Source organism: Mandrillus leucophaeus, unplaced genomic scaffold, assembly GCF_000951045.1.
Source record: "Mandrillus leucophaeus isolate KB7577 unplaced genomic scaffold, Mleu.le_1.0 Scaffold62, whole genome shotgun sequence".
In the NCBI taxonomy this organism is placed as follows: domain Eukaryota; kingdom Metazoa; phylum Chordata; class Mammalia; order Primates; family Cercopithecidae; genus Mandrillus; species Mandrillus leucophaeus.
The window spans coordinates 4081264-4109134 of record NW_012106697.1 but is presented as its reverse complement, the minus strand read 5'-3'; the positions used below and the strand labels follow the sequence as shown (position 1 = coordinate 4109134).

Here is a 27871-nt window from a genome sequence, read left to right as displayed (position 1 = left end):
TTCAACACAGAAACAAAAATATATTTTAGTCTACAAAAGCCTGGGAAAGGGGAAATAAGAATCTGAAACTAAGACATTTTCCAAGAGAAAACTACAAATCCAGCCTTTTTCTTTGCCTTACAGAAAATTAATGAAAAAATGTCATATAAGGAATACAATTTCAAATCTATCTTAGATAAGTAAATTATATTCCTTTTTGGAAAGCTTTGGAAGCCAAAAAAAATTATACTCTTGTTAAAAAATTCAAGTGAATTAATTGTTTCGTGAATTAAACATGTCTTCCTATATCCCCTATATAAGAAGACAAGTGGAACTAGGGGAAGAGGACTTAAGATTTGCATTCTTTACTATCTTTAATTTTTACAGTTAGCATTTGCCCATGTATCATTGGTGCTTTTTAAAGTTAACACACTATCAGCCCTGTAACTGAATGCATAAAAGATTTAAACATCCAAAAAACTCCTATTTCCCTTTAATAAGAATTGGAGGTATAAAACAATTAATTAATTAAATAGACTTTTGATACCTGGGGGCAAAGGGGTTTTCTTCTGAATCAGAACGACTGCAACTTTTGTGTTTCTTCCTTGTAAACTTTGCCTGCAATGAAAAAGCCATAATAACATTAATTATTTTAACTTAAAAAAATGTATTCACGACTTCACATAAAATACGACCGTGGTAATTCAACTGAAGATAAATTTCAACTAAAAAAACCAAGATCAGAAGAAATCTTTTCCTGTACACAAAGCACATATATGTCACAATGATTTAAATTCTAAAAGTAGGATCTCACATCTTCTAATCTTAAAAATCTTCCTTAAAAGGAAAAGATTAACTTACACTTTTAGGTAAAAGTTATAATGCAACTTACTTCTTTATGGTGATACACTGCAGAGTAGTCATCCAAGAGAATTAATTATTTGAAACTTAAATAGTGATAAAGCAAAGTGTTTTAAGAGACTAAACAGTAAATTACTGTCTCCAAAAAAGATAATAAATACAAGAAAAACATTTGGAAATTGAGACCAATTAGTCTTTTAAATTTCTTCACATACCCAGCATTAAATACAGTCAATAATTATGCTACCTGTGAGGAAGAGAACAAGATTAATTGGAGGTCAATCCCCAAGTGACCACTGCAGTCTGAACGGTACTCCATTGCCTTCAAGAAATGTTAGTGAATAACACACATGTGCAAACTGAAATAGCCGCCCTGACACAGAAGATCATACCTGACTATCTCCACTCTGGTGGCGCACTCAGACTGCTTTTCTTTCCACTGAGGCTCATCCCAGTCCAGTTCATAGAACACAACCACCAGGGCTGGCACCAGATTCAGATGCTTATTCATCCAGCCAGTCTTTAAGATCCCTTTAGGAATGTACCACTCATATGAAGTTCTCTGCAAACATTGGCAGAAATTGAAAAGTTACCTGAGAGCAGCAGAAACCACCTGTTACTGAGTGCCAAGCACTTTATGTGCATTGATCTCATTCAATGTACACACCTCCCATTTTTGATTAGGAAACTCAGGCTTACAGATTCAGAAAGAACTAGTAAGTGTTGAAGGTGGAATCTCAATCCTGGAGAAGCTATACTTCCCATTTAAAGAATGACTAAAGCCAGAGAGTTTCTATCAGCCCCATAACTGAATGCATAAAATGATGATGCATGTCTAATGATGTCAAGGGTCTCAAATACTTTGTAAAAAAAAAAAAGAAGTAGTCCACTTCCAGGTAAGTTCTACTTATATTATTCACCATTCCAGCTTCTGTTCTTATAAAACTGCTCAAAAAAAAATATTACTTAAAATCCCATATGGCTTTGTTTATTTCAAAGACATACTGCTATGATGGCATTTCACCTCACTTGTGGATGAAGTAAAAAGCAGAGAACAATTCTTAAACAGAAGCCTCACAGGAGTCACTTGGGTCTGAGCACTAAGTGCCACACAGTGGGAAGAGGATGCTGTGGATTTGAGTGTTAGCCCAGAAGGATGCAGTTGAAACCTCACATTCCTTCCAAATCACCTGTGCTGGCTCAGACTACTCCACTTCATGTTGATCCAATGTCTGCCTCCACTAAGGAAAGATGAGGTCTATAAGGAAGGCTGACACAAAATAACATGGGGACTCAGCCAAGAGCTGGGAATAGAGAAATGAAAAGCAGCTTGAATTCAAGCATTAAAAGAGGAGAAAAGAGGGCTTGTGCTGGGCCCCCTGCCTTCTTGACACAAACATGACACTAAAGAAAAATAATTGCGTAGGCCTGGTGCAGTGGCTCATGCCTGTAATCCCAGCACTTTGGGTGTAATCTCACCACCCAGGCTGAGGCGGGTGGATCATGAGATCAGGAGATCGAGACCAAACTGGCTAACACGGTGAAACCCTGTCTCTACTAAAAATACAGAAAATTAGCCGGACGTGGTGGCAGGCGCCTGTAGTCCCAGCTTCTCGGGAGGCTGAGGCAGGAGAATGGCATGAACTCGGGAGGCGGAGCTTGCAGTGATCGCGCCACTGCACTCCAGCCTTGGGGACAGAGCGAGACTCCATCTCAAAAAAAAAAAGAAAAGAAAAGAAAAATAATCGTGTAAGGGCGAGGGCTGGGATGCTATTACTTGCACAATTTCAGACAGCTCAGTTTCCAGGGCTGGATATATGAAATGGTGTCTCCTGTGTGTGGTTCTCAAACACACACAAAATAATCAGCTGGTGACCAAGTCCTATATTCCCAGAGACTAACTGAGGAGGCATGCAATCTACATTTTTAATAAATAACCCAGGTTATGATGACATACTTGGTCCAGAGATTACTGTGTCAGAGACACTGCTCTAGGGCAAAAGGAAAAAAAAGGGTATGGTTCAGAACTAAAAGGGTTTTATCATCTAATTTTCAAACCAACCTCATAAGATTATGATAAATAACAAATAATCAATATACATAAATATACATAAATTGCATAAAACAGCAAACTGTTTTACTGTTGTTTTTACAACTATGTTAGCTATTAGTGACACTATCATTATGATAATAATTATTACCTAAGGTAAAGTAGTCTTTACTATGTCGTTCACCTTAAAAGTCAGTTTTGAACTTAATACCTTTCTTCATTCTGCAATGAAGAAACTGCCTTAGTTTATGTGTAACTCCTCAAGAATAGGGAATCTGTCTTAAATTCGTATCACTGGCTTGTTGCACGGTTCCAGGTGCCTATCACAAAGCAAGTGCTCAAGAAATCTGTGAAACTGAGCCAAATTACACAGACCATGGGATTCAAAAATGACATTAGTAATGACGGTGGGGACTGCAAGACCTTCCTTTTAGAGGGGACTATGTTAAAAATATGGAGACTTGGGTTTTTTTCCTAAAAACAAAAAAGGGAAAACCTAAGTTCATAGGATAGAAGCTTTACGAAGTAATTATTCCTGAGTTTAAAAAAAAAGAACTATTATTAAATATACATGCAGTGTATTACATGAAAATGCCTAAGGCTTTCTTTATGCACCACTGTGACCACTGTCTTGATAAACTCGGCACACACAACAGAACAAAAAAGACACACACACACACACACACACACACACACACACACCCCGAGAGGGAGGGAGAGAACACATACCAGCACAGCGCCATTACCTTGGGTCTGCATTTGGGATACTCATGGTCACCTGGGAGCACCTTGAAAGAAATTGGTACTCGATCAGCTCTCCGATTGGCACAGAAGGCGTCCCAGACCGCTCGATGCACTGCATTATAAACTACATCCAGGCCCGTAAGAGTAACAAAGGCCATAGGCCGGCAACACAATTCCACAGGCAAGTCCCACTGTGTGGGGCTCATGTTTACGATGTCACAAAAAACCTGAAATACAAAGGTTAATATATACATAATTAATTTTTAAAACCTCATATTCATTTACCCAGCCTGGGCAACAAGAGCGAAACTCTGTCTCAACAACAACAACAACAACAAAAAAAACAAAAAAAACACAAAAAAACTTCATATTCATTTCCAATATATAAATCTGTATTTAAAAATCATTACAAAAAAAAATCATTACAAGGCCAGGCATGGTGACTCATGCATGTAATCCCAACACTTTGGGAGGCCGGAGCAGGTAGATCACTGGAGCCCAGGAGTTTGAGACCAGCCTAGCCAACACAGTGAAACCTTGTCTCTACTAAGAATACAAAAAATTGGTCGGGCATGGTGGCTCACGCCTATAATCCCAGCACTTTGGGAGGCCAAGGCAGGTGGATTATGAGGTCGGGAGATCAAGACCATCCTGGCTATCACGGTGAAATCCCATCTCTACTAAAAATACACACCTGTAGTCCCAGCTACTCGGACGCTGAGGCAGGAGAATCGCGTGAACCCGGGAGGCGGAGGTTGCAGTGATCGTGCCACTGCACTCTAGCCTGGACAACAGAGCGAGACTCAAAAAATTAGCTGGACATGGTGGCACACGCCTGTAACCCCAGCTACTTGGAGGCTGGGGCATGAGAATCGCTTGAACCCAGGAGGTAGAGGCTCCAGTGAGCCAAGATCACGCCACTGCACTTCAGTCTGGGTGACAGTGAGACTCTGTCTCAAAAAAAATGAAATAAATAATCATTACAAAAAGTCAAAAGGATTTGAGTATCTGCAAACTGTCAAGCAAACAGAAGAGAGAAAAAGGGAAAATTTCAATTCCTGAATTGGATCTATTAAAATGTGATAACTATATGACATTTAAAAAAAAATCTTTCATGTTAAAAATGTTGAAGTCAACTTCAAGACAAATGGGTATTTTCAGTAATGTCTCAAAATGCACACAGAACTTTGAAATCAGTAGACTAAGAAAGCAAGAAGGTGATAAAATTAAAATAGATCTATATGATCTATTTCATCTATAAAAGAAAAATATATTGAAAGAAAAATATAAAAGAAAAAGTTGACTTACATATAATAAACTTCCTCTAATTTCTCTGTAATTGCTAATATTGAGTTTCTGAATACCTAGGATATTATTAAAATAATAGCCTTTAATTTATGTAATTATCTAAATAGTAGCTATGTTGTCTCATTTGCCACTATATAAAATGTACTCTTTAAAGAAAAATCTGTAAGGGAAAAACTAACAATGAATGGAAACTTCTCAGAGGATGTTTCCATTGCATTCTTTAGCTAAGAATCAGTCCATAATAAATCTAAAGTATGTCCTGACTTTGTAAGTATATAAAACTATGTTTATCACAAACAAGACTGTCATATTATATATATATATATATATATTTTTTTTTTTTTTTGAGACAGAGTCTCGCTCTGTCACCAAGCTGGAGTGCAGTGGCATGATCTCAGCTCACTATAACCTCCACCTTGCGGGTTCAAGTGATTCCCCTGCCTCAGCCTCCCTAGTAGCTGGGACTACAGGCATGTGCCACCACGCCCAGCTAATATTTTTGTATTTTAGTAGACACGGTGTTTCACCATGTTGGCCAGGATGGTCTTGATCTCGTGACCTCAGGTGACTGCCCGCCTTGGCCTCCCAAATGAGGTTCTTTTAAAGGATAATCTATACCAGTATACTATAGAGAATTCAGGTAAGGCACAAGTGGCTCATGCCTATAATCCCAGCACTTTGGGAGGACAAGGCCAGAGGACTGTTGAGGCCAGGAGTTCGAGACCAGTCTGGGAAACACAGTGAGATCCTGTCTCTAAAAGAAATAAAAAAGAAAATAGACAGGCATGGTGGTGCGCACTTGTAGTCCCAGCTACTTGGGAGGCTGAGATGGGAGGATCACTTGAGTCTAGGTGTTTACAGTTACAGTGAACTATGATTGTGCCACTGCACTCCAGCCTGGGTGACAGAGCAAGATTGTGTCGCAAAAAAAAAAAAAAAAAAGTTATTCCAAACAATATTATCACTGTATTTTAAATTTAATCTTATTTGAAAACGAATATGTCATGAGGCTCTTTTAAAAGGTAATCTACACCAGTATATTATAGAGAAGTCTAATACAATCTTTGTGAAAAGTGAGGCACACTTAGGCTAATACCTGATCCCCAAAACATGGAATATTTTCAACTGAAAGGTTAATTTAGGAAAGACTATTAGTTTTCTCATGTTTACGTACTGAGAGAACAATAGGTATTGAATAAATGATTTGCAAAGCTTGCCAGAAATGTCTACAACAGATAGTTTTAGAATTGTTTAAATATTTTTAGGAAAGGATTAAGTTATGAGGGCAAAGGATTGCATGTTCAGAGAAAGAAACAGTCTAGTTCTGGGTAATTTGGGAATGAAAATTAAAAACGGGTGACCAGGCTGGGCACAGTGGCTCACGCCTGTAATCCCAGCACTTTGGGAGGCCAAGGAGGGCGATTCACGAGGTCAGGAGTTCAAAACCAGCCTGACCAATATAGTAAAACCACGTCTCTACTAAAAATACAAAAATTAGCTAGGCATGGTGACAGCGCGCCTGTAGTCCCAGCTACTCAGGAATATGAGGCAGGAGAATTGCTTGAATCTGGGAGGCAGAGATTGCAGTGAACCGAGATCGCACCACTGCACTCCAGCCTGGGCAACAGAGCAAGACTCCGTCTCAACAACGACAACAAAAAGCAGGTGGCCAAAATACAATACGGGCACCTTTGCTTAATATGAGTCTAGACTAGAGGCCATTTCCTGTAATAACTCCAGAGGCTCAAAAGACATAGCTGTGGTCTTTGAATATGGAGGTGAAATAAGAGGAACTAAAAATGACTGTGTCATCCAATACAAATACGAGTCACACAAATAAATTAAAATTTTCTAGCAGTCATATTAAAAAGTAAAACGTGGATGGAATTCATTTTAATAATATTCAATTTAACGCAGTACAGTATGTCCAAAATATTATCATCCTGACACTAATATAGAAGTTATTAAAGACATATTTTACCTTTTCTTGCACTGAGTCTTCAAAATCTGGTGTGTATTTTACACTCACGGCACAACTCAATTCAGACTAGCCTATTTCAAATGCCTGATGTAGCTACCGGCTACAGAACTGGACAGCAGAGATCTAAATTATGGGAAATCTGTTCCAAAATCACGGCATGAAAATTGTAACAGAAATTATTGCCACGTTCTCCCATGGCACTTGAAATGGTCGTGCTTATTCTGCAGCAAAGGAATTTGAATGAGAACACCGATACGCACAGGCGCAGATTGAAAGGATCTCAATGACAGGCTGGAAGGAGAAATTTTCAGCTATCCTGGAAGAAGCCAGTGGAGCAACCAACGAAAGTATACATGAAAGGAAGCGCAGCTATAGAAGGTGAATAATGGATGGGAGATCCAGTAATGCAAGGGAAGTAAACTGGAAACTAGCGTGAGAGGTAAGAAAAGTGGCCCAATCAAACTGGGAACTAAAAAAACCCTAAAACCTAATGTGATTGCTTTTTTTCCTTTTAACTAACTGGAAGTTCAGGGTGTAGGACACAAGGCTCCTGAGAATGGGATTGAGAGATGCTCAACTACAAAACGAACAAAAGAGGAACGACAGTGTGGGGACGAAATGATGTTTCGATGTTAAAGATGAGAAGAAAACAACCCAACCTAGGAGAAACACCGCCCCCCTGGTCGCAGTATCTGCTCTGGTAGCTCCGGTGAGGAAAGGCAGAGGAATAACATTGCAGTCCCTAAAGGCAGATATCTTCCTCCTCTTATTCCCCTGTCTCAAACCTGGGAGGCCCCAGAAATGGGTGCGTCTTTCCTTGGGTCTAAAAGAGAAGTGCCAGGATTGCATTCGTCGACGGGATTGCAAAACGCAGGCCCCCAAACCAGCATTGTTAAGAGCTAGCTCTCTTCCTCGGCGATCCCGCCTGGCCCCGCGGGTCTCCCGGCCCGGACTCACCCAGGCCCCACGCCCCGGGCCCGCTGCAGCTGAGGCCTGTCGCCGCCAGCCGGGACAAGACGAGGGGAGGCGGGGGGATGTCACAGAACGCCGGGGCCCGTCCCCACCGCAAAAGCCCCACAGCCAGCTCCAACAGGCGAGACTTCCCTGTACCCACCTCCCCCAGCACAGGAAGCACTTTCTGGGCCTGAGTGACAGCGCTCTATACCAATCGCTGTCCCGGAACTTTACGCCGCTCCTCCGAGCGTCAGGAAGACGCTGCACTTCCCAGGCCCCACCAGCCGCGGCTCCTGCCCCGAGCCCACAGCCCACCGCCGGCGGCTGGGCGCTGCCGAGACCCGGGGCGCACGCGATTGGCGTCTGCCAGTGCGAAGACTGTGCCGCCGCCACAACCGAGGCGCCAAAGGGGGACGCCCGGCCTGTGGGCCGCTGCCCCCGCCGTCTCTTCGTTGTTGGGAAAGCCGTCCGCTCAGGAGGCGCCCCGCGACCGGCGCGATGAGTGCCAACGAGGACCAGGAGGTGAGCCACCCGGCTCAGGGCCCTCTCCCAGCGCGGGCGCGGCGCGCAGCCCCGGGCACCGGTGAGACCTGGTGCCCGGACGGGCTGCCCGGCACGTGCCCTGCGCCCTCGGAGCCGGCCGGGGTGCCCCGAGTTCACCGGGGTCCCACCCAAGCGCGCGTGAATGGGCAGGAGTCCGCCTCTGCCTCTCTTCCCCCCTCATTTTTCATGTTTGCAAATCCTGGAGTCTCCCCTAGTTTCCTTGATAACAGGGATGAGCGTCCTTGATGCACGATCCAGTGCTCTTGGCTCTCCTTGAATCCCATGTGTTCAGTGCCTGTTTACTGAGTTAGGCTGATCACCTTTAAATTTTAGTCTGGTCACCTTTTTAAATCTCTTGGCTAGTAGAGGGCTAATTGAGTTAGTTACATTTCTCATGGAAGAAAATGACGTTAATGGTGCTTCTGTCCATATTGTTTGGGGAAATCTTTTACCCGTGTGTTTTGAGCATTCATGTACCACCTGAACTTACAGTTTATGCTCAGATATTTCCTGGTGAAATGCCATTTTGACATTGAATCATGCAATATTAGAGTTGGGGGTGGGTGCCACAGGCCATCTGTAGGGGAACCTTCTAACTTTGATAGGTAGGTAGATGATAGCCGCAGGGCTGCACGGTAAGTATGTGGTAGAATCGGGACTAGAAACCAGGTTTTACTAGGTGGTAGATAAGTTCACTATTAATTTAAAGTATAATGCTTGAAACTTACTACTTTTACATGATAAATGTAATAGAATCTCTGGATTGGAAGTTAACCTTTAAAGAACCCAAAGTTCAACAAGCTAGCTAGTTGATATCTGAATCTCTTCTAAAATATTCTTGCCAGGTAAATTTCTAAGTGAATGCATTAGTAGCTTTGTCTCCCTGCAAAGCAAAGAACATACAGTGTAATATTTCTCAGAGTTTGACCAGAGTTCCCTACCTTAGAACCATTTAGATGGTTGCTAGAAAACAGATGCCTGCACTCCACCCCAGACCTACTGAATCAGAATTTCTGTGGTGGGCCCAGGAATCTCCAGTTTAACAGGAAAATGTCATTCTTCTTTCAGATGATCGATGTTCTGATCTTTGAAGATAGTTTCCTGCCCAGTTTCTCAGACCTCTTCTCAGATGAAGTGGTTCCTTTTAGTTTGTCTTCATATATCCATTCTTTGTTAATTTCTTCACTCTCCTGGAATCACATGTCTGTGGACAGATTTTAATTTTTTAAATGTCCTGTTTCAAAATTGTGGCATCATGCTGTTTTGTCTAGTTAAATTTACTGTCAACTAAACTCTTTTAAGGGCTTTTTACAAAGCAATTTGTCTTTCATCTTCAACTTCTATATTTAGGTATCTAAGTATTAATACAAGTTCTACTTACCCTGCTAAATTTCATCATTAGCTTGCTTTTCAAAGACTTTTTGGGTTCTTATTCTGCTATCAGCATTATTCACTATCCCAACAAATTGTCATCCACAAATTTAATAAACTTGCCTTCTATTTTTGTACCTGTCCAAGTCATTAATTAAAATATGGGAAAGGATTAGGGGCAGGAGTAGTACTGTATCTTGAGTAAGGTTTTTGTTCCAATCTAATCTTAGTTATTCTTTAATCCAGCTTGAATTTCTGTATTTTTTTTTTTTTTCTGTAAAGGTAGCAAGAGAAACCTGTGGAGCCTGGCTGAAATCTGTATAGTCGGTGTTTTATGCCTTTCTTCTTTGTGCCAATCAAGTTTCCCTTTCTAAGAAGGGTATACCTTGTTTTTCATATGCTTGCTAGGTCTTAGGGACTACTCCTTCATCTCCCGGTTCCTCACACACTATTTCTTCAGTAATTTCTTTTTGTTGTTGTTGTTGCTGTTTTTGAGATGGAGTCTCGCTCTGCAGCCCAGGTTGGAGTGCAGTGGCTGATCTCGGCTCACTGCAACCTCCACCTCCCGGGGTCAAGCGATTCTCCTGCCTCAGCCTCCTGAGTAGCTGGGACTATAGGTGCCCATCACCATGCCCAGCTAATTTTTGTATTTTTAGTAGAGATGCGGTTTCACCATGTTGGCCAGGCTGACCTCGAATTCCTGACCTCAGGTGATCCGCCCGCCTCGGCCTCCGAAAGTGTTGGGATTACAGGCATGAACCACCACGCCCGTCCAATAATTTCTTTTCTAAAATTTTGACTGTAGATCAAGCCCACTTTCACCATCTTTAGTTTGTAGAATTCATGACTTGCATCTTTTTGAAAAACTCAAACGCGTACCCAAGTGCAGTCTTTCTTTACTTATTTTCTCAGGTATTCATCAGTGATCACAGTGATGAACTTCTCAGTTGTAATACCAAAATGTTCTAAGAACTATGTCCAAGCAAGGATTACTAGTTGCATTTTCTCTGACAGTCCTGTCTCGTCTTGGGTAGATACTTGTCAGCATTTTTCTTAAAGTTATTTTTCTTGCCCTTAGATGTTTTTTAAAGCTTTGTATCACTGTGGGAAGGATTGCATATAAAAGAAATGTATGTAAATAATGGGAAAGTATTGTTTTTCATATTTCTTGTCTTCAGGTTTAATGCTCTTTGCACCCAGGGTCCTCTTCAGCAGAGTGCTAAGAGCACTTGCTCTGGAGTGGCTTTAAACGGAGACTTCCTTGCCTCCGTAGGAAGGAGAAAATAGTAGGAACCTCTCGACAGGGTTGATTTGAGAAGTCAGTGCGATAATACATTGTACAGTGCTTAGCACTGCCTGACACGGAATTTGAAAGTATCATTGGTAGTAATATTGTCATGTGTTGCTGCATGCACCTATGTGGTAAGTATCTAAGGTTATGTAAGTTAGTCAAGCTTTACATAGTTGAGTGGGCTTGAATGAGAAAGTAAAGACCCTCTATTTCTAATTCATTTATGCCACTGAACAAAACTCATTCAGTTCTTTATTTCAGATGGAACTAGAAGCATTACGCTCTATTTACGAAGGAGATGAAAGTTTCCGGGAATTAAGTCCAGTTTCTTTTCAATATAGGGTAAGACATGGCATGAGTAAGAGCACTTAGAACTTTGCTAGAAAAGACTAAAAGTGGCTAAAAATGCTTATTTTGTTTTTTAAACTTGTTTAAATTTATTATGTCTGTATTTTCTGTAGCATTTAAATGGAAATATCACCTAAACATCAGTCATTTTTAACATTTGAAAACTTAATTCAGAAACTTTTAAAAAACCAGGATAAACTTTTTATTGTACCAGAATCATAAGCTGTTAGAAATGGAAAAAACCTTAAAAATTTTGTGATCTTATCTTTAACATAAAATAGTAACAGTAGGGCTGGGCACGGTGGCTCACGCCTGTGATCCCAGCACTTTGGGAGGCCGAGGTGGGTGGATCATGAGGTCAGGAGATCAAGACCAGCCTGGCCAACATGGTGAAACCCCATCTCCACTAAAAATACAAAAAATCAGCCGGGCGTGGTGACCCGTGCCTATAGTCCCAGCTAGTCGGGAGGCTGAGGCAGGAGAATAGCGTGAACCTGGGAGGCAGAGCTTGCAATGAGCCGAGATCACACCACTGCGACAGAGCGAGACTCCTGTCTCAAAAAAAAAAAAAAAAAAAAATAGTAACAGTATTTTTTTTCGTAAATAAGTCATATAAACCTTTTATTCAAATGATTATAAGTAGGTGGTGCACAGTGGCCCACACCTTTAATCCGAGAACTTTGAGAGGCTGAGGCAGGAGGATCACCTGAGGTCAGGAGTTCAAGACGAGCCTGACCAGCATGGTGAAACCCTGTCGCTACTAAAAATACAAAAATTAGCCAGGCATGATGGTGCACGCCTGTAATCCCAGCTACTTGGGAGGCCGAGGCAGGAGAATCGCTTGAACCCGGGAGGCGGAGGTTCCAGTGAGCAGAGATTGTGCCACTGTACTCCAGTCTGGGCGACAGAGTGGGACACAAAAAAAGCAAATGATTATAAGTAGCGGAATGGGAAGGTTTTTTGGAAAAGATTTACAGTTATTATTAACATTGTCAGTTTAAACTATGAGAAATGATCCTTATGCAGGATCGATGGATGACCGTCACAGAAAATAAGTTTCTGTTCTCAATTCCCTTTCAAGCTTAACAGTCCTTACACCATCTCCAAGTATATAATGACCAGGGACCTCAAATGTCCAAAGTTAACAGTGGAGCTAAGTCCTAGGCCCTTCTATTTGAATCCAGTTGCTACTCTCTCCTTAGCAAATGGGAGGTTGAGAATTTCCCTGTACTTTCCTAAATGTCTCATTCACCATGGCAATGATTTAGAGCACACTGTGCAGAATGCTGTGGGACATTTATATGTACTATAAGACGGACACTGATGTGACCCATAGGATGGATTTAGGAGGAATGAGACATGAGATTAGGAGACAGCGTGTTGATAGTCAAAGGGTCAGTGGTAAAGTTCTGCCCGTGTCCTAAGTCACACCACTCAGTTCTTGCACAGAATAGTCTGGTAGCCTCCTAGTTGACTTCCCTGATATACTTTCTTTAGCTTCCCCCTTATACTCCACCATTAGTCCTCCAACAGTACTAGCTGGCTCTCTGAAACATTCAAGTAGTCATCCCATTCTCTTGTTCAAAAATGTTTCTCCATGGGCTCCTCTTGCCTATAAAATGAGGACTAAATTTTTTCACATGACACTCCAAATCTTTCTGTTTGTTTCTGTCTCTCCAAGCTTTTCCCACCACTCACATGCCTTAGACATAATGGGTTGTTAGATTTTCCCCCATATATTTTTTTCTAGTACTGTGCTTTTGCACACATTATTTAATCTTTCCCTCACCTCAGGTCCATTATCCCCCTGCCTCTCCTTTAAGGCCTAGCTCAGGCCTCCTCTGCGACACATTAATATTTGGGCCATGTCTCCTGTGTCAGCTCTGACTTTGGATCAGAATTAGCCATTCCCCATTTCTTCATACTTTGTTTTGTTACTTTTGAGTTATTATTCATATTGCAGTTTTGTAAGTTATATAAATATCTGTCTTGAAGATAGGAATGGCCTTGTCTCTGTCTTTGTATCTTCAGTACCCAGCACAGTGTGAGGCATGTGTTAATTTATTCCTAAATGCACCATGAGAAAGGACGTAGTGATTGCATGAAGCAGGTAACTTTTATCACTTTTTATCATCTATGTTTAAAACATAAACATAAACCAATGACATCTATTATGCAGATAATCCTTATCCAGGTCTATCAGTAGATCCCTACATTTATTTTAATAACAATACAGAGGAGATTAGCATAGCCCTGTGCAAGGATGAGATGTTGATTCATGTATCATTCCATAGTTTTACTAGAAAATCACCATTTTGCAACCACTAGTATGATAGTTGATTCAGTTACCGTTAAGGACTGTTAATGAAGGCTAAAGCCTTTGGGTGAAAGGTTGTTGAGAAACAAGGTATTCATACCTTGTTTTGTAGAGTTGCCCCACAGATGACGATGATTTTTTTTTTTAATAGAAACAGGGTCCTGCTATGTTGCCCAGGCTGGTCTCTAACTCCTGGCCTCAAGTAATCCTCCCACCTCAGCTTCCCAAAGAGCTGGGATTACAGACATGAGCCACCTCACCCAGCGAGATTATTCCTTAATTACAAAATGAAAAGGTTTACGTTGAAGAGATCTGGAGAAGATCACCTTAACCATGTGATCAATCTTAGTGTCACCAGTGATGATTCTGGAAGATCTTGTGTGCCTCCTTATATGATGCCACATCACCTCTATAGTTTTCTTACCACAAATGTTTAATTTGAATGAGTTCAGATCTGGGGACATTATATAAGAAAACTAGCCTGTATTATTTTTGGTTTAAAAGGCAGGGGAAGCCAGGCACGGTGGCTCATGCCTATAATCCCAGCACTTTGGGAGGCTGAGGCAGGAAGATCACTTGAGCTCAGGAGTTTCGAGGCCAGCCTGGGCAACACAGGGAGACCTTATCTCTACCGAAAGTTTTTTGAAATTAGTCTGGCATGGGGCACATGCCAGCTACTTGAGTGACTGAGGTGGGAGGTTTTTGTTGTTTTTTTTTTTTTTTTGAGACAGAGTCTAGCTCTGTCACCCAGGCTGGAGTGCAGTGGTGCGATCTCAGCTCACTGCAACCTCCGCCTCCTGGGTTCAAGCGATTCTCCTGCCTCAGCCTCCCGAATAGCTGGGACTACAGGCACGTGCCACCACGCCTGGCTGATTTTTGTATTTTCAGTAGAGATGGGATTTCACTGTGTTGGCCAGGATGGTCTAGATCTCTTGAGCTCAGGTGATCTGCCCACCTCGGCCTCCCAAAGTGCTGAGACTACCGGCATGAGCCACCACACCCAGCAGATTTCTTTTTTTATTTTATTTTTTTACTTTTGCCACAGACTCTTGCTCTGTCGCCTGGGCTGGAGTGCAGTGGCATAGTCCCAGCTCACTGCAACCGCTGTGATTGTGCCACTGCACCCCAGCCTGGGCAATTGAGTGAGACCCTGTCTCAAAAAAAAAAAAAAAAAAAGGCAGGGGAGAAGGCTGGAGACCGTTCTAAATTAAAACAGAATAAAGAGGCATAGCAACCCAGTGCAATCCATGATCCCTCAATGGATTATGGATTTGTGGATTGGGATGATGCCTATTAAAGGACACTTTAGATATGATTGGGTAGTTTTTAATAGAGTTTATGCATTAGGTAGTATTTTTGTGCCAATGTTGAATTTCTGGGGTGTAATAATGATCTTGTGGTTATGAAGATCTTTTCTTAAGATACTTTACTCAAATATTGAGGAAATTTCATTACTGTTAAATGTTTCAGCAAAAACCAAAGGGGGAAAAAATCACATTGGGAGAGTAGGGGTTGATGCTATGGTGGAAAGGGGGACAGATAAAGTAAATGGGGCAAAAAGTATTTGGTGAATGAGATCAATGTCAGTGAGTGTTCATTATACTATTTCAATTTTTCTTTAAGATTAAAAATGTTTAAATAAAAAGTTGGCAGAGCAAAAGAACGGCGTCTTTATTCAGAAATTATTATCAGCTGAAGGCATTCCTTTCCCTTATCCTTTGCCTTTTCCTTCTTTCTCTCAGTTTTAAATTTCGTTTTCTTACCTCTTGGGGTTGTGCCTCTTGGGATTTAGCAGTTGGATAACTTAAAACAAAGATGAGGTGTGTCGAGTTTGTGAATTACTTTTGCCCCTTCTCTTTCTGTATCCCACGGATAAGTTGATGTCTTACTTTCATCCTCAGAAAACTGGTGAAAACACTAAAAAATCCCTGAGATGTAGGCGTGGTGCTAGAAAAGCTGATAGGCTGGTTAGGGACAGGACATGGGCATAAACGGAACCTATAAAGGCATGCTAGGACTAAATTAAAATCAGACTGTCCTGTGACTCCCTGCACCCCTGCTCAGTCCTAGCCTGTATCCCTGGACTTTTCAAAAGATTACATTTCTGATCTGAGCGTGAGTATTGGAAAGAATTCACCGTTTTGAAGATTATAATTTAGTTTTCTGTCTTTGTATCACTTTTTACAAGCCTAAGATTTCCCCTTCTCTTCAGATAGGTGAAAATGGCGATCCCAAAGCCTTCTTAATAGAGATTTCCTGGACAGAAACGTATCCCCAAACACCTCCAATTCTATCTATGAACGCTTTTTTTAACAACACCATGTGAGTAGTGTCTTGTTTTTACTGCTTTTCATTTCACGCTCTGTTACACTTTTCTCTCAGCAAGGTATTTTTGCTGTGCTTTGCAGATCGTCTGCTGTAAAGCAGAATATATTAGCCAAGCTGCAGGAGGCAGTGGAAGCTAACCTGGGAACCGCGATGACCTATACATTGTTTGAATATGCCAAAGACAATAAAGAGCAGTTCATGGAGAATCACAATCCCGTTAATTCCGCAGTGAGTGTGTGATTATTTTTTTGCCAGATTCTTTTGTTGTTTTGGTTTTGCTGTTAGTAATACATTTGTACTAGTTAATATCTATTCAGAATTGGAAGAAGACTTTGTTAAAGTGAGAGTTACCCCTGAGTTAAATAAGAACAGTGAATTTCAGAATTTTTCTATTTAACCTAAAAAATGATATTATATTCTCTAGATTTTTATCCTTTATCAAAGACCAGTATTTGTTTAATCTCTTCATAAAGCTTAGACAGCTAAGCGATCTGTTATGCAGTGCTAAAATAAGTATGAAATTGCTTTCTCCATGAGGCTTGTTTTGTTGTAGGTAGTCTTGCCACGGTTCAATTTGCAGAAGTTGCAGCATGTGGAAACTTTATTGAATAGAAAAAATTGTTTTATTATTATTTCTAGAATAGTTTTAGGAAATATTTCTTTCATGACCTTAAACAGACCTTAAACATCTGTGTATGAGACCCCTTTACACCACGTCATGCACTAAAAGACTTTGAGTGGTTCAGTGTAATTTAGTGTTGTCTTGTGAACCCAGTGGTAAGCTTTTGGCAGCAAGGCCTGTCTTCTGTTTGAGTGGTTTTGGCTTTCACATTCCCAACAGGGCACAGAACCCCAAGAGGCAACTGGAGGAGCAGTGGAGGGTGGTAGCTAAGATCATGGACTCTGGGCCAGACTGCCTGGGTTCACATCACTGCACCACTTACCAACTCTGTGACTTTGGGCAAGTTTCTTAATCTTTCTGTGCTCAGTTCCTTGTCTGTAAAATGGGGGTTATATAGTATCTACCTCCTAAGATTGTGGTGAGGATCAAATGTGTGGTATATGGAAAACATTTGCAGCAGTGCTTAGACCTAGTAAGCGTTTTAAATTTTAGCTATCATATACCCTGACTGCATTAACCCAAATGTCTTAAATTTTTTCTTCTGGAAACCAGGATGTTCTAGGTAGGCACATGTGATTTTTCTAAAGACATGTTTAAACTGTCAAATATTCACACTGAGAAACAGCTCTGTAAAGAAAAAAAGGTTTTAATTGAATTTCCAAATAATAACAAGTTAACTGAATTGTAAAACTACCTTGCAACCTCAGATCTTTAACATAATGCTGATAATCAGATCTTCCTTCCCAGGATGTTGGTTATAACAATTGAACTAATATTACGTCCTTCGATCTGAACTTTTAAAAGAGTGAAACCAATAATGTGTTAAGGGCACTTGATTTTAAAAATGAATCATACTAATACAGGATTCTTTTATTTCATAAGTGTAAAAATTATCAACCCACTTCGGGGTGTAGCTGTATTTAGTGTAACACAAGTTGTAAGGTATGAGGCTGATAATTATTTCTTTTTTTTAGACATCGATAAGCAATATCATCTCAATTGAAACTCCTAATACAGCCCCATCAAGTAAGAAAAAAGACAAAAAAGAACAACTTTCAAAAGCCCAGAAGCGTAAGCTGGCAGACAAAACAGGTTTGTATGTGTTTCTTTTCTTTTTTTTTTGTTTTAGACTGAGTCTTGCTCTGTCGCCCAGGCTGGAGTGCAGTGGCATGATCTCAGCTCACTGCAACCTCCACCTCCCAGGTTCAAGCAGTTCTCCTGCCTCAGCCTCCCGAGTAGCTGGGACTACAGGCACACGCCACCACACCCGGCTAATTTTTGTATTTTTAGTAGAGACGGGGTTTCACCATGTTGGCCAGGCTGCTCTTGAACTCCTGACCTCAGGTAATCTGCCTGCCTCTGCCTCCCAAAGTGCTGGGATTACAGGTGTGAGCCATCACACCCGGCTGTTCTTTTTCTTTTATAACCTAGATAAATGGATTGCTTTTTAGTGTGATCTGGTGGATATATCTAGATTAATTCTCTACTCTTTCTTGGAGCATTTGGGCCAGTGAACTTTTGGGTCACATATGTATATTGAAAATATTTTGGGAGGCTGAGGCAGGAGGATCACTTGAACCCAGGAGGCAGCCGTTGCAGCAAGCCGAGATCGTGCCACTGCACTTTAGGCTGGGCAACAACAGCAAAACTGTCTCAAAAAAAAAAAAGAAAAATATTTACTACTACTTCATCACAAGAGGTCGCCATTTGAAAAAAAAGGTAACTGAGTGGCAAAGTATAAATGAGTCTAGAGGTTGAGGAACATTCAAATAGTCTACAAAAACATGTCCTACCTACATGTTTGGGATTTTGTTTACCTCTTTATTAGCTGTGTGTTATCAAAAATTTTTTGAAATACAGCTTTCATTTGAAATGAATACTGGTATACCATTAGGTGTTAGTGTGATAAATAATTTAACATTTTTTGCCTGTACTTAACTTATTTATACAACAATAATATTTGAGAATAGAATTCTCATATGTTCTAAACAAGAATTCTTTAGAAGAAGATTATAAACTCCAGGCCATACCAACAATAATATTTGATTGCTTTTCTTTATTTAACCTGAAAACTTGCAAATTGATAACAGTCTGTAAACCTTTTCACCGGGCAAATGAGGACATTGTCATTTGTATCTATGTGTGTGCTACTATGTGAGGTTAAAAGTTTCTCTTGAGAAGAACAGACCCTTTTATTGTGGTGAGGGCCTTTTTTTTTTTTTTTGAGACAGAGTCTCACTCTATCACCCAGGCTGGAGTGCAGTGGCCGGATCTCAGCTCACTGCAACTGCTGGGTTCAGGCAATTGTCCTGCCTCAGCCTCCCAAGTAGCTGAGACTACAGGCATGTGCCACCACACCTGGCTAATTTTTGTATTTTTTGTAGAGATGGGGTTTCACCATATTGGCTAGGCTGATCTCAGTCTCCTGACCTCGTGATCTGCCCGCCTCGGCCTCCCAAAGTGCTGGGATTACAGGCTTGAGCCACTGCGTCCAGCCTGGTGAGGGCCTTTTAAATGCCCTTTCTTTTGTAATGGAATGGGAGGTTTTCTGTGGTTTATGTTCTGTTTAATGTTTGTCTATGGCAAATAGCAACTCTGTGTTTGTCCCCAAAATACGTTTTTGAAATGGTAATGGTTTGTAAAATAAAAAAAGTAGGAATTCATTCTACCTAATGTCAGAGCAGCATTAAAGTATAAAAACGACTGAAGCAGTAAGTTGTTAGCCATTACAGTCTGTTGTGTAGAGTTTGGTTTATCTGTCTTTGAATGTTGTAGTGTGTATGTCAGTGAGATACTGTTGCCTTCATACATGATGACCTGTGATCACTCTGTTTCGTTAATATCTCCCTACCTTCATCTCTTTGATGATGCCCACCTAAAGCCATTGCCTTCCTATAATGACAGTATAGGGGTTTGTGACTTGGAGCTTTCATTCTAAATAAAATTTTAATGGGACAACCACGGCACTGTGGCTAAGTTTTAGTTAACCAAAACGGGTGATGTGCCCCCTATAACCAGTAACCAATGGGATACAATTCTTCTTGGCGTGAAAGAGAAAAGAACCAATAGCATCTAAAATTGAGCTCCAGTAATATTGCTTCTCTCCTATAAGTATCATGGGTTAATTTATTTTTCCCTAGCTGGAAAATTAATATAATGTACTTGTTTTGAGTGTCAATTTTGAAGGTTTCATAAAGTTGAGACATGTGTGTTAATACATCAAGCATGAAGGAAATCAAGCCATTTTAAACTGAAGAATTTTTAGATAGTATTTGTTAAACTATTCTTTAAATTTGAATATTCTGTTAAAAGAATAAAAGCACTTTGTAAACTATGAATTATAAGCTAGTTTCCAAGCAATCCCAACAGATTAAAGCCCTTTTTAAAGAATGTTAGATTAAATAATGAATCTTTTATCAGAGCATAGCAACTAATACATAAGTTAGCCAGCCCTCCTCTTAGTCTTGAAGCCAAGCCCAGCATATATTTGTGAGTCCTCCTGTCTTTTTTTTTTTTTTTTTTTTTTTTTTTGAGACGGAGTCTCACTCTGTAGCCCAGGCTGGAGTGCAGTGGCCGGATCTCAGCTCACTGCAAGCTCCGCCTCCCCGGTTTACTCCATTCTCCTGCCTCAGCCTCCCGAGTAGCTGGGACTACAGGCGCCCGCCACCTCGCCCGGCTAGATTTTTATGTATTTTTAGTAGAGACGGGGTTTCACTGTGTTCGCCAGGATGGTCTCGATCTTCTGACCTTGTGATCCGCCCGTCTCGGCCTCCCAAAGTGCTGGGATTACAGGCTTGAGCCACCGCGCCCGGCCGAGTCCTCCTGTCTTAAGCCAAGCTTCTGGGCGTGAAACACTGATTTATTAAACAGAACAATACAACTTCTTACTGAAATAAACAGTGGCCTTATATAAAGCAGTAGCTTCATGCAGATGCATGAAACTAATAAATGGATTAACTGCTCTTCTGGCATTACCAACCCATCTCCATATTTTTTCCTTGATACCAGGTTTTGTCTTGGATAGCAATACCATAAATGTAAAAACGGAGTATACCTAAAATATTTTGCAAGTATTCCCAGGAGAACAGTATCGATTCATAATGATAAACTCTTTTTCCAACTTAGTAATATGTCATTTAAATTTTTAACCTCTTTGTGTACAATAGTATATAAAGTCTTATATTATTATATATTATTTAGAATATTAGTTTAAAGCTAACTGGTTGGTCTTAGAAATAAAATTACTATTTTTTATCTTCTAGATCACAAAGGAGAACTTCCTCGAGGCTGGAACTGGGTTGATGTTGTGAAGGTATATAACATTTATATTCTAGTCTTTAAACTTGTTATGATTATTACCAGCAAATAATGAAATTCTTATTTTTTGTTTTCCCCTTCACAACCTTTGAAATTTACTGGGATGTCTGTTTCTTTTTTACATTCAGCATGTAAGTATTTTTGAAATACCTTTTACATTCTTCTCTTCCCTACACTCTCAATTTTAGATCTTTTTTTTTTTTTAATAATGGAAAATTTGCAGAAGTTACAACTACAATATAGTATGACTATGTAAGTACATCTTAAGAATGCAGATGCTTAGGGCACAGTGGCTCACACCTGTAATCCCAGCACTTTGGGAGGTCAAGGTGGTTGGATCACCTGAGGTCAAGAGTTCGAGACTAGCCTCGCCAACATGGTGAAACCCTACAAAAATTAGCTGGGCATGGTGGCACACGACTGTAGTCCCAACTACTCAGGAGGCTGAGGCACGAGAATTTGCTTGAACCCAGGAGATGGAGATTGCAGTAAGCTGAGATCGTGCCACTGCACTCCAGCCTGGGCGACAGAGTGAGACTCCATCTCAAAAAAAAAAGAAAAGAAAAAATAATGCAGATTCTTAAATATGACTCCAAGTTATCAACAATATATGGAAACTGAAGAAAACCAGATATGGAAAAGAATGTTTTACTTTCTTAGTAGAAATTACTTTTAAGTTTTTGTTTTTTGTTTTTGAGACAGGATCTTGCCGTATCACCCGGGCTAGCTGGTGGCATGATCACAGCTCACTGCAGCCTTGACCTCCCAGGCTTAAGTGAGCCTCAGCCTCCTGACTAGCTGGGATCAAAGGCATGTGCCACCATGCCTGGCTAATTTTTTTTTATTATTTGCAGAGATAGATATATTGCCCAGGCTGGTCTCGACCTCCTGGGCTCAGGTGATCCTCCTACCTCAGCCTCACAAAGTGCTGGGATTACAGGCGTCAGCCACCACACCTGGCCCCAGTTTTTGCGGGTTTTTTTAAGGACAGATCTTAAACATAGTTGTTCATCATATCAAGAACAATTTTCTGTTTTTGTTTAAAATTGTTTGCTTTCATTTTGAATTTATCTGCCTACATGTCTCAAATTTTTCTTGTATTAGCTGTAGTTTCAAATACGTTAAACTAATTTTTAACACAGTAAATTAATTCTCTTTGTAGGACTTAATGAAATAAATTTTGCATTCCATTTAGTGCCACAAATACTGTGAGAAGTGTTTAATGTGATGCAAGGGTAGTTAAAGACTAGGATTTTAGTGAGGACCCACAAATACAGGTAATTTACAAGCAGTGTGTTCTTAAACCTTTTTGTTTTTTGTTTTGGGCTTTTTGTTATTGTTTTGTTTTTGAAGACAAGGTCTGGTTCTGTTGCCCAAGCTACAGTGTGGTGGTGTGAACACGGCTCAGTGCAGCCTTGACCTCCCCAGATTAGGCGATCCTCTCACCTCAGCGTCGCATGTAGCGGGGGCTACAGACCTGTACCACCGCACCTAACTTTTTTATTTTTACTAGAGACAGGGTCTCACTTTGTTGCCCAGGCTGCTGGTTCTGAACTCCTGGGTTCAAGTGATCCTCCCACCTTGGCCTCCCAAAGTGCTGGGTTTACTGGCATGAGCCACTGCTCCTGGCTTTTTTTTTTTTGGAAGCTGAGTCTCGCTCTGTCACCCAGGCTGCAGTGCAATGGCATAATCTCAGCTTACTGCACCCTCTGCTCCTGGGTTCAAGCAATTTTCGTGCCACAGCCTCCCAAGTAGCTGGGACTACAGGCATGCACCACCACACCTGGCTAATTTTTGTGTTTTTAATAGAGATAGGCTTTCGCCATGTAGACCAGGGTGGTCTCAAACTCGTGGCCTCAAGCGATCCCCCTCGCCTCTGCCTCCCAAAGTGTTGGTATTACAGGTATGAGCCACGGTGCCCAGCCCTGGCCATTTTCTTAAACTTCATGTGAAAGCCAGCTGTTTGTTCCATGGAATGCATTTTCTATTGAAACTTTAAAATAATCTTAGTGCTCCCAGTAGCTAGCACAGAATTATTTCCTGGGAGTGGGGCCCTAACTTACAATTGGAAGAAACGCAGTATTTCTTCCTCCCCTATGTAAGACAGCTGTATGAGTGAAGCCTCTGGCATTCTCTCATTTTCCCAGGCCCTTCTTCACTGATGCTCGATGGATACTCATGTGTCCTACGTGTACCAACGTAAAGCCTAACCAGCTAAATTCATTCTTTCCTCCAAATATACTGTGCTCCAGAATGAGTAATTTTCTTAGTCAAAATGTTGCCTCTCTTATTGCGGCTCTAAGCCGAAAGTGAGAAGAAAAAGAATCTGATCTAAAGGTGTTGATAGTGCTCCTCCTTCCCTAGCTCCAGAAGTTTTTATTTTTAAGAGTCCCTGTTAATATAAATAGAACTCCAATTTGTTACAAAGAGTAAAATTCAAATTATCCAGTAATCTTGGGAGATGAAAGAAGTTTTTTGTTGTTTTTCTTGTTTGTTTGTTTTTGAGACAGAGTTTCGCACTTGCTACCCAGACTGTAGTGCAGTGGCGCAATCTCAGCTCACTGCAACGTCTACCTCCCGGGTTCAAGTGATTCTCCTGTCTCAGCCTCCCAAGTAGCTGGAATTACAGGCGCTTGCCACCACGCCCAGCTAATTTTGGTATTTTTTAGTAGAGATGGGGTTTCACCATGTTGGCCAGGCTGATCTTGGAACTCCTGACCTCAGGTGATCCACTCGCCTCGGCCTCCCAAAGTGCTGGGATGACAGGCATGAGCCACCACGCCCAGCCCGAAAGAAGGTATTTTTAAGAAGGTTACCACTCAGACATAATTTGGTCTCTAAATCTATTATGCTAAGCCAGTAGTTTCCACCTGTGGGCTTTAGACCCCTGGGATGTCCCTGAGGGACTGTCTGGGAGGGTAGGCAAGGTCAAAACTATTTGCATCATAATACTAAGATGATGTGTGCCCTTTAACCCTTTTTTTTGAGATGGAGTCTTGCTCTGTCACCCAAGCTGGAGTTCAGTGGCGCAATTTCAGCTCACTGCAACCTCCACCTCCCAGGTTCAAGCGATTCTTCTACCTCAGCCTGGGACTATGTACATGCACCACCATACCCGGCTAATTTTTGTATTTTTAGTAGAGATGGGGGTTTCACCATATTGGCCAGGCTGGTCTCAAACTCCTGACCTCAAGTGATCCGCCCATCTCAGCCTCCCAAAGTGCTGGGATTACAGGTGTGAGCCACCACGCCTGGCCTTAACCCATTTTCTTATGAAACTTCTCTGGCGTTTCCCAGAGGCTACATGACATTTGATGATGCCATCACTAATACTCTTAAAGCACTAAGAGAACGTGTGCTTGTCTTTTCTTGTGTTTACCAGAATTTTCTCAATTAGTAGGTTGAGGATGTGCATATTAACCCAGGTTCTTAGTACTTCTACTGTGTTGGTGTTAGCTGTCTTCCATTATACCTGATTTACTGTTGAAGCATAGTTGTGAGAAGCCAGCTGTCGTCCACTGAGCTTGATAATAAAGAGATTTGGGGTGGGGTGTGGTGGCTCATGCCTGTAATCCCAGCACTTTGGGTGGCCTAAGCAGGAGGATTGCTTGAGCCCAGGAGTTCAAGACCATCTGGGAAACTTGGTGAGACTCCCTCTCTACAAAAAGTTTTAAAATTTTGAGAATGGGAAGAGGTCCTCAGGCCGAAATATTTGAGAACCAGCACCTTTAGTAGTTTCTGCTTTTCACAACTTCCCACACTCTCTAGCGTTCTTGTCAGGTGCAGTGGCCTTTCTCAGTAGTCGGAGCACTAGTCTGATCAGAATCGTCTTTGTATTTTATCTGCCCCCCTTACCCCAAATTTGCCAACCCCTGCCAAAGATTTTTCTTAGAAAAAAAATTGCAATGCAAAAATAAGACTTTTATATTTTCAAAACCATAAGAATTTATTGTCTGGTTAAGATGGTAAATCTTATATTACGTATTTTTTTCATTTGACTACAATTTAAAATTATTTTTAGAAAATTTTAAAAAGAATGTGTGATAGAAAAGAAGAACTTGAAGAATGTCATTCATTTTATAGATGGTGCTTCTATTTGTATATTCTTGGTTCCAGTTTACTTCCTAGAAAGCTTCAAGAGTGTCTCACTCACCCACCCACCCACCACCTCTTTCTGTTGAGTTTAGATATTTGTCGAGGTTACATTTTGAAACCTGTTTGAAGTAGCTGAGCTTGAAGTTGAAAAGTAGCTACATGTGATAAAAGCTACAGGTGATTTAAGTTACTTGAACCTTGTTGCCTATAGTTTAATTTTGATACTCCATGGAAATAATGAACTCAGAAAACATCGCTTAAACTTGTTGACTATATTCTCTCTTTTTTTTATAGTTAAGCAAAACTGGCTCTAAGGATGATGAGTGAGTAGCACTTGGAATTTGAGACAAGGAAAGAGCATTCTTTTAAAAGTAAAACTGGGTTCAAAATCTTTCATTACTATTTTCTGGTATTGAGGTGGCTTTTTATAAAATAATTTTTTGTATGTTTCTTACATTAAAAAGGTTGTAAGTTGAAAGTTCATGAAGAGATCTGGTTGTATTAAATTATTTTCACAAACTTGCCTTAATAAAAGGTGAAAATGTTAATGTTTAGCATACTTTATGAAGCCTCTTGAGCTTTGTAAATGGACAGGCATGGGGAATAAGAATCAGTGTTAATTTATATGATCTTATCCTGGTGGATGTGCTATTTTCTTAAAGGAGGATGAAGCCCTTTTCAAACTGTCATCCCAGTGGAGCAGAGTACTCAGTGAACAGTTACTCCATAGTGCAATCCATATTAATAGGCTTCTCATCTTAAAATCTTCATCTCTTCTTTTGCTTAATTACTGAACCGTAAATTGCTTCAGAGAAATTTAAATGCTGATATTTGAACTTTATACATGATACTTTCTGTAGTTTCTTTTAATTTTTGAAAGGTCAACTGCTTCCCTTTATACTTTTCTCTTGATTTGGTTCAAGATGTTTGATCATGAGTGCTTTGAGTGATATGCGGAATAGGAGAATATAAAAACAAACCTGCCAAATACACTAGAAAGCATTTCAGTAAGAAATACTGGCCCTTCTTTAAAACATTTCTCTTGCATATACCAGGATGGGAGTAAAAGATGCCTTAATGTTTAATTTTTGTATTGTTGGAGACATTGATTTTAATAAAATCCTATTTATCTGCTGTTGTGTGCTTTTAGTTGTTGGATAACTGAGGTCTCCTAAACGGTTCAACATAAAACCACATTTCAAGTCTTGTTTCTTTTTTGGAGTGTCTTTTCAAGTATTCAAATGTATTTCTCAACCTGAGCATCTTTTTAATCATGTACATGGGAGTCTTGTATATGCTGAATCATTACACATGCTTGATTTAAAAATAATAATAGTAGAGGAAACTATTAGTCTACTTGTACCAGGAAAGGTTTCTGATGTTTATGTGTTTGTACAGTGATTTTGTATATGCGCCCAGCTTTAAGAACACATAAAACTGTTATGTCTGGTAGGGAGATTGTTAGTGCCTCAAGTTACACCTGTGCAGCTTGGGGCTGAGTTTTGATAGAACAATAAACGTTTAAAGAAGTTAAGAGTAGTTTGAGCTGTGTCCGCAGTTTTCACTCGTTAACTGACTTCAGCTAAATAGTTTGAATTATAGAGTAAGTATAATGACAGCAAAGGAGTTAATCTCATTTTCAAAAGCTGTTTCACATTTTATTTCTTGAATTAATGTAGAGTAAAACGTGTTAAAATTCAGGACCACTGGAATATGGCAACTTATGTTTCAGGGTTGTGTGTGGGTAGTATTTGTCGTTGTATTGGTTTGTTTTTTGTTTTGGAAGAAACATCTGCTGGTGGAATAAAATACTTTGTTTTGCTCTGAGGAGACTGAAACTGTTCAGGCTTATTATGGCTCATAGATTACAGAGAATGATGCTAGTTACATGCCAATGAACTATTTTTACTCTTTTTATATGAAATGTACAAATTTCTAGGAGTGATGGTGATGGTGGTGCCTCTTACTACCTTATGTAAAACACTTGAACAGCCTCATCAATATTGCCGTCATCTGTTTAACACTCCCAGTATATTTTCGCAATGTCTGTTTACTTAAAATGTTGTGGAGTGACATAATTAATAAGCAATAAAGTCTGAATTATACACAGTGATTTTTCTTCACATTTTATTTCACATCACTTCAGAGAGAATTGTTGATTTTATAAATCTGCATGGCCTATGGTACAAGATGTACCCTCCTACTAGAAACTATTCAAAATGTTGGATTAAAAAAATTTTTTTTTTTTTTTTTTGAGACAGAGTCTCACAATGTCGCCCAGGCTGGAGTGCAGTGGTGCGATCTCGGCTCACTGCAAGCTCCGCCTCCCGGGTTCACGCCATTCTCCTGCCTCAGCCTCCCGAGTAGCTGGGAGTACAGGCACCCACCACCACACCCGGCTAATTTTTTTGTATTTTTAGTAGAGATGGGGTTTCACCGTGTTAGCCAGGATGGTCTCCATCTCCTGACCTTGTGATCCGTCCGCCTCAGCCTCCCAAAGTGCTGGGATTACAGGTGTGAGCCACCGGGCCGGCCTAAAAATTGTTTTTCAAATAAGCTCACAGATGATAAGGAATGCCTAGAGGCTAAAAAATTCAGTGAAAGTTGGAACCTAGAGGTTAAGGACGGCTTTAGTTTTCAGTTTCAAGGGTCCAGAAGACACGAGATGAAGGCCAGGATCAGCCTAGGTTAGGGAGTCACACCCCTGAAACATCTGTAAGACTGAGGCCCATCCTGCAGTGTGAACCCTGAGGACATTTCTG

The 27871-nt window shown here is 40.6% G+C and overlaps 2 protein-coding genes across 6 annotated transcripts in view; one reads left to right on the top strand and one right to left on the bottom strand.

Annotated features, from left to right (window-relative positions):
- TRAPPC11 (trafficking protein particle complex 11) overlaps positions 1 to 8055 on the bottom strand; it is a 53911-nt gene extending 45856 nt beyond the window's left edge. For both annotated transcript variants that reach the window (XM_012000150.1, XM_012000151.1), the window contains exons 1-4: positions 7881 to 8055; positions 3637 to 3861; positions 1233 to 1402; positions 527 to 597 (exon numbers count right to left, since the gene is read on the bottom strand). In XM_012000150.1, the coding sequence (XP_011855540.1) occupies positions 527 to 597; positions 1233 to 1402; positions 3637 to 3840 (445 nt within the window). In that variant the 5' untranslated portion in view covers positions 3841 to 3861; positions 7881 to 8055. The remainder of the gene's footprint in view (positions 1 to 526; positions 598 to 1232; positions 1403 to 3636; positions 3862 to 7880) is intronic.
- Positions 8056 to 8108: 53 nt separating this feature from the next.
- On the top strand, positions 8109 to 27219 carry RWDD4 (RWD domain containing 4). Of its 4 annotated transcripts, none has more exons than XM_012000148.1 (8): positions 8109 to 8399; positions 11344 to 11424; positions 15960 to 16069; positions 16156 to 16303; positions 17672 to 17789; positions 20960 to 21009; positions 22304 to 22307; positions 25404 to 27219. In XM_012000148.1, the coding sequence occupies exons 1-8, from the start codon at positions 8376 to 8378 to the stop codon at positions 25421 to 25423; spliced, it is 555 nt and encodes a 184-aa protein (XP_011855538.1). In that variant the 5' UTR covers positions 8109 to 8375; the 3' UTR covers positions 25424 to 27219. The 4 variants fall into 4 exon arrangements, with proteins under 4 accessions (XP_011855538.1, XP_011855535.1, XP_011855536.1 ...); XM_012000145.1 differs by lacking the exon at positions 22304 to 22307 and adding an exon at positions 21143 to 21145; XM_012000146.1 differs by lacking the exon at positions 22304 to 22307.
- The last annotated feature ends 652 nt before the right edge of the window (positions 27220 to 27871 follow it).

What these genes read in the sequence shown, in the direction of transcription:
- RWDD4 (XM_012000145.1), top strand. Translation starts at nt 8,376, where the DNA reads ATGAGTGCCAACGAGGACCAGGAG. An exon ending in GTGCCAACGAGGACCAGGAG is followed by an intron (nt 8,400 to 11,343) that starts GTGAGCCACCCG and finishes TCTTTATTTCAG; the next exon opens with ATGGAACTAGAAGCATTACG. An exon ending in GCTTTTTTTAACAACACCAT is followed by an intron (nt 16,070 to 16,155) that starts GTGAGTAGTGTC and finishes TGTGCTTTGCAG; the next exon opens with ATCGTCTGCTGTAAAGCAGA.